This window comes from Silene latifolia, chromosome X (assembly GCF_048544455.1).
Source record: "Silene latifolia isolate original U9 population chromosome X, ASM4854445v1, whole genome shotgun sequence".
NCBI lineage: Eukaryota > Viridiplantae > Streptophyta > Magnoliopsida > Caryophyllales > Caryophyllaceae > Silene > Silene latifolia.
This window is the reverse complement of record NC_133537.1, coordinates 238,364,655-238,371,353: the sequence shown is the minus strand read 5'-3', so window position 1 is coordinate 238,371,353 and position 6,699 is coordinate 238,364,655. Positions and strand designations below refer to the sequence as shown.

Below are 6,699 nucleotides of genomic sequence, written 5' to 3'. Positions count from 1 at the left end.
AATAAAAGGAAGGGGAAAGTGATCTTTCTTAGTGGCGACATTCAGCTGTCTGTAATCTATACACATCCGCCAACCAGTCACTACTCGAGTAGGTATTAATTCATTCTTTTCATTCTTAACAACAGTTGTCCTTCCTTTCTTCGGGACTACCTGTACTGGACTCACCCATTTAGAATTACCGACAGAATAAATAATACCTGCATCCAGAGCTTCATTACCTCAGCCATCACGACATCCTCGCATCTTCTTGTTCGGTCGGCGCCGACCCCTGTCTCGCAAGGTTTGTGATCCTCCTCCAGCTCTATCCTGTGCATACAAATATTGGGACTAATCCCCGTGATATCGTCCAAAGAATAGCCTATTGCTTTCTGTTTTTCTTAAGTACAACTAACAAAGAGGTCACCGATCATCACTAAGCTTGGCACTAACAATGACTGGATATTGCTCCGTATCGTCTAAGAAAACATATTTAAGATGAGAAGGGAGAGGCTTACGTTCCGGTACCTTTACCTCAATGGAGCAAAGAGTGCTAATCATTTGTTCCACTTGCTCTCCCTCATGCTCATCTAAATCATCAACAAGCAAATCCAACGCAGTCATTATCATCGTCGCCTGGGCTATCTCGCACACTCATCAAAAAGCATAAGAGCTTCTAGTGGGTCCTTCATAAAAGAACCCGACCAGAAGTCATAAATAGACTCGTCAATGATATCGACCGAATAACAAGTGTCCTCTATCATTGAGCGAGCTAAAGTATCTTAGGCGCATCAATGTGATAGCGTCATCCCCATCGCAAGAGTCGACGCCCTTGTCCGACATACATCAATAATAACACCCATGTAAAGGAATGGTCTTCCTAAGATAATTTGGGTCCGGGTGTCCTCGGTATATCTAAAACAATGAAATCTCTCGGATGGAAAGCTTGCCTATTTTCACGAGCACGTCCTCTAAGACACCTAAGGGCCTCCTAACGATCTATCACCATCTCGTAGGGTAATGTTAGTCACTTTAAAATGACTCGTGTTCAGTTTCTTGCAGACAGGAAGGGGCATGACACTAACACTGACACCTAAATCGCAAAGGGCCTTATCAATAACCATATTACCTATGGCACAGGTAATAGAAAAGCTGCCCGGGTCCTTCATTTTTGGAGGGGCCTTATTCAACAGCAAATTACTAGACTCTTCCATAAATGAAATCGTCTCAAATTCACTCAAATTTCTCTTACGTGTCACAATATCTTTCATAAACTTAGCGTAAGTGGGTACCGAGTAACAAGTTCGGAAAAAGGGACAGCACTGGAGGTTCTTCACGACGTTCACAAACTTACCGTCATCGCTCGATCGATCTTTGCGTCCCTTCGACGACTTGGGAAGGGTACCCTGGTAGCGATGAGTGGCCCCACAACTTTTTCTTTACCCTTATCAATACGTGACGTCTCCACAGCAGGGGAAGATGACACGGTGGCGGTATTAGATAGTAAATTAGGATCCCCGCCACTTAAAGTACTGGATCGAGTACTTTTATCAATCGATCGACCAATTGCTTTTTCTGTTTCACTCGATCGACCATGTTTATCACTCGATCGAGTGATTTCTTCAAAGATAGTTACTCGATCGAGTAAGATTGTCACTCGATCGACCAACATTGAATTTTGCACTTCTCGATCGACCACTATTTTCGCTCGATCGAGTGATAGGGTGAGTTAGACTGCTCGATCGAGTAGAAAAATCACTCGATCGAGTGTTTACAAAGACACGCAGCAAGTATTTCCTCCAAAAACTTGTCTAAATCATCATCCGAGTTATCGTCAGCTATCAAAACCTCGTCTTCTTCATGAGTAAGGTCATTTTGAAAATTCATTGCACTAACTGGATCGCATATTGGAAGAAGCTTAGCTTGGTCTGTCGCGAGTGTTAATTGCGCGACTTGTTCTTTCAATTCCGATATAACCGTTTCAGATTGCCGTGACATGCTCATCATAATGGATTTTAATTCGGCAATTTCTTCACTTGCGAAAGGAAGAATCGGTAGTGGAGTTGGCGTGGAGGGGTAGAGACATTCTTTATTTCTTCATATAGTGAGAGAAAGGAACTCCCCGCTTGTATTTCGATAAGCAAGAACGCGCTCTATACTTTCCATGCACAAGATAGGATCGTGCCCCTCCATGCCACATCTACCACATGGCTCTGTATGCTCTGTAATCGTAGGCATCTTGGCAAATAAACTTTCAAAGCAACAACTAACCTGCAAAACAAATCAAAACTTTGAAGAAATGAGATCAGTCTCAAGGAATAAATTCCTTGAGACGAGAGACAACTTAATTAAAGCAACAAAATTGCGCCACCTCCCCGGCAACGGCGCCAAAATTTGACACGTTTGTCGCGTACCTGTCAAAAATAACCAACTGGCTCTAACTAATATAGCTAGGGAAGTCGGGTCGAATCCACAGAGAGGTAGGAATTTGTCAGCCAAATCTAAGTTCGTCAAGGTAACCGAATTGGGGATTTATAAATGTGATTTTCTAAACTAAAGAGAATAAGGAGAAGAGAATAAAAGGGAGGAAATAAACAGATAGAGAAGAACAGCTAAGACAAACGGTTCACCATAATCATCCAGTCAAGTAACCTAGGTCTCAAATCAATGCAATACGGTCTAAGGGGTAGCGAACGTCACCTTTCGGTCCTTAATTCACCCTAAAGTGTAAACAGCTTAACTTTCGCCCTCACTGCAATACTCTATTGTTCGCTACTAGTCTTGCCTTTTCCAACCTTTCGGTCCAGGTCAAGGATCACTAAGAATTAAAGGTCTAATTGCGTCGACTCAATTAGGCAATTACAATTAGTTGTAGCATTTAACCAACAAAGACAGTACCAGCATTAACCCAACAAATCGATTACTCTCCCTTCATAATATGGATCCCCTATAGTCTTAGCATAAGAAAATTAGCTACTCATAATCATTGAATTATCAATGACAACAAACAGATAATTAAAACTAGTCATGATGATGAAACTAATAAGGATTCAATTAAACAATTATGATAACAATAAAGAGAAGAAGAATTAAAGCGGTAAATAAGATTAAGAATAAAACTAGAATGATAATACCAATCGCAAAATCCAAATCCGAGTAGCAAAGTATAGAGGAAGAATAAAATCCAAAGAACAGTGACAAAGTATAATCCGGAAACGAACGAACGACGTAAAGAGCGGAGTAACGTAGTTACTCTCTCAGTCTTATACTAAAATCCATCCTAAAACCTAATCTATGGACTAATTACAAAAGCCCATGAAATAATTAGGCGAAAATTAACTAAAGCGCAAGAAACCACTCGATCGAGTAGCAATAATCTACTCGATCGAGCACTTCATCACCAAACCACTCGATCGAGTGGTAACAAACCACACGATCGAGCACCTCTTGCAAAAACTCCTCGATTGACTCCTTAAATAGCTCGATCGACCAATCTTGAGCAAATAAAGCATTCGATCGAGCAATTAATCACTCGATCGAATGGTCTAAGCACGTTAAAACTTGAAATGCTTCCCGAATCCAGCTCACGCGTCTTTCAAGTGTTAGATTTCCAAGCGCAAGCTCCTTATTTTCCATGAATGCATACAATTGGGACAATTAAGGCTCGATTTAGCTCCTCTTCGGTTAATTCCTGCAAATTACATAAAACGAACCAAAGTAGAACATTCGGGGGTATTTGTAGCCAGGTGCTACATAAAAAGTACAGAAATGCGTGTAAAAATGAGGTAAAAACCTTATATAAAAGACACGCATCAACGGCGGACGGTGGTGCTCAGCAGCTCGGTGACAACCCTGGAAGGAAAAAAGAAATACAAAAAAAACAGGGTTATTTAACCTCAATTCATCAATAACATGAACTATCAAACTAAATTTATCAAAATTAAGTCCTAAAGAAGGTTCCACTTAGCTAATAGCTAATTTCTCTTAATCGAAAAGACGGTTCCACTTAGCTAATTCCATTAATGCAAAAGACGGTTTCACTTAGCTTAATACCAATAATAATAAAATGGTTTCACTTAGTAATAATAATAATAATATTAAGACGGTTCCACTTAGCTTAATACTAATAATAATGAGACGGTTTCACCAAACACCACCCATGACCCACCCAAGGCCACCCCACGGCCCACCCCACCCACGGGGCCCACCACCACCCACGGCCCACCAAATCCCCACCCATAACCCTAAACCTAAACACAAACCCCCTTAATCATTCCCTTTTAATTCAAACACAAATTAAACTAAATCTAACTACAAATTAATCTAACATACTAGCTACAAATAAATCTAACAAACTAACCACAAATTAATCCAACTAACTACAAATTAAACTAACAAATTAAACTAATTAAACTGAAATTAAACAAAAAAAAACCTAACCTAATTAAAGAGAGTGATGGAGGTAATGAAGACGGTGGCACGGCGGTGGAAGTGGTGGTGTGGTTGTTGGTCGTCATCGTCGTCGCCTTTCCCTCTTTTTTTTTTTTGGTTTCGAAAGAGTAAAGCAGGAGAGAGGGGAAGCCGATTTTGTATAAAAAAAAATTTAGCGACCGACTTCAGTCGCCAAATCTGAAGGTCGGTCGCCGAATTAGATTCCCTTTTTAAAAAAATCAGTCGCTAATTTGGAAATCAGTCGCCAATTTGGCGACTACCAATATCAGTCGCCAAATTTCGGTAGCCTGTTTTAGTTTTTCTTGTAGTGAGATCTTCACAAATTAGGATGTTTTCTACAATACTTCTCCCTTTGATAAACCCTCCTTGAGACTTAGTAATAAGATCAGGCGGCACTATAGAAACCCTAGTACACAAGATCGTAAAAATGGCCTTATATAACACATTACAATAAGAAATAGGCCTAAATTGAGTAACATTTTGGGGCAAATCAACTTTAGGAATCAAACTAATAAAAGTATGAATGACCTGCTACAATAATTTCCCAATGTGAAAAAAATCCATAATGGCATTGCAAACATCATCTCCAACAATATGCCAGGAATCCTTGAAGAAAGCACTAGAAAAACCATTAGGGACAGGGGCCTTGTGGTTAGGAATTGAAGATATAGTTTCTTTTATTTCAGCCTTGGTAATAGGAGAGAGTAATAACTCACAATGATAAGGAGTACAAACTGGTCCCAATTAAACAACAGAGTGACTCACAGGTGTAGTATCTGCAGCCGTTCCAAGGAGTTCCTCATAGTAGTGTAAAAAGACAGTTTGAATTTTATTGCCATCATTATGAGAAATACCATGATGATTCTCAATAAGAAAAACCTTATTTTTGGCACTTCTCCCTTTCAGGATACTATGAAAATATCTTGTATTATTGTCACCTTGATTAACCCAAGTGGCTTTAGTTTTTTGAATAAAGAAGCTATAACAAGCAGACTGCAAATCTCTGTAGACATTAGCAGCTTCTTTTTCCTTACTGATCAAAGAAGCATCAGCAGGATCCAGCTTTAGTTGATCCTGTATAGCATCTAAAGCTTTCCAAGCATGAGTAACACTATTCTCAATATCTGCAAAGAGCTGCTTATTGAGATCTTTGAGTGGTTTTTTGAGTGACTTAAGCTTCATAACAACTCTAAACATCGTTGTAACAGACCAATAAATAATCCAATGAGACTGAATGCATGGGATAAATTCAGGAACTTGGCTCCACATATATATTATAGTATTTAAAACTCCTCCTTCCTTTCATATGACAAGTAGCATCTTGAACCACACATGGAGTATGGTCAAAAAGACCCTCATTATAAAAATGGGCATAGGAGGTGCCCCTAGCTTGGATCCAGTCACTGTTGATTAAGACTTTATCTAACCTAGAGTAAACTATGGTTTGAGGGTCTTGCTTATTGTTCTAGGTGTAGAAAGATCCATCAGCAGGACTATCAAAAAGTTGGCAGTGATCAATGCAGTCTTGAAAATCATTCATTTCTTCCTCAGTTGTTTGTCCACCCAATCTCTCTGCAGGACTTAAGACACAGTTGAAATCCCCACAAAGAATCCAAGGCCCCTGAATGGTGTTAGAGATACCATTCAGAGTATTCCAAAGATCCTTCCTCTCACCAGTGTCATTAAATGCATAGATCAAAGTACAATAAAAGTGGAATTTAGTACTAATCTCAACAATTTCCATATGAATAAGTTGGCTAGTGTACTGCACAAACTGAACTTGAAAAACAGTGGGATTCCACAGCACTCAAACTCTACCTCCAAGATGGCAGAGAATATTAGTAGACATGGACCAGCCATCACACATATTAAGTCTTATAGAATTTAGAGACAAAGGTTTTACCTTTATTTAAAGGAGACCAAATAAACCCACCTGATGAGAATGTAAGAACCATTTGACTTGTTTTTGCTTAGCTGGGTTATTTAGTCCCCTAATGTTCCAAAATCCAAGGTTATGCATTATTCCCAGAAGGGAGTAACACACTACCACTTGTACCAACCCCAACCCTAGGTGACACACTAGGCAAGGCATTGCCAATACCCAACTTAGGTGTTGCATTATTGAGAGCATCCTGAAAAGTATATTGGCTAAGGGTGGTTTGAGTTTTCCCTGCTCTGATTATCTTTTGCCTGCTAAAAGTAATTGGAGACCTGGCAGAGGTGTTAACCTCGGTGTAAGTGTTATTTTTGGACCAGGTACCCTGAAGTTTG

The 6,699-nt window shown here is 39.7% G+C and overlaps 1 protein-coding gene across 1 annotated transcript; it reads right to left on the bottom strand.

Moving 5' to 3' along the window:
* Window positions 1-4,959: 4,959 nt before the first annotated feature.
* On the bottom strand, window positions 4,960-5,625 carry LOC141619708 (uncharacterized). Its single transcript, XM_074436730.1, has 2 exons — window positions 5,283-5,625; window positions 4,960-5,162 (listed from the first exon to the last, which is right to left on the bottom strand). Exons 1-2 carry the CDS (start codon window positions 5,623-5,625, stop codon window positions 4,960-4,962), a joined length of 546 nt encoding a protein of 181 aa, XP_074292831.1.
* Window positions 5,626-6,699: the final 1,074 nt, after the last annotated feature.

Coding starts and splice junctions, on each gene's coding strand:
- LOC141619708 (XM_074436730.1), bottom strand. CDS start 5,625: ATGTTTAGAGTTGTTATGAAGCTTAAGTCACTCAAAAAACCACTCAAA. Junction 5,163..5,282: donor TCTTATTGAGAATCATCATG/GTATTTCTCATA, acceptor AATTGGGACCAG/TTTGTACTCCTTATCATTGT.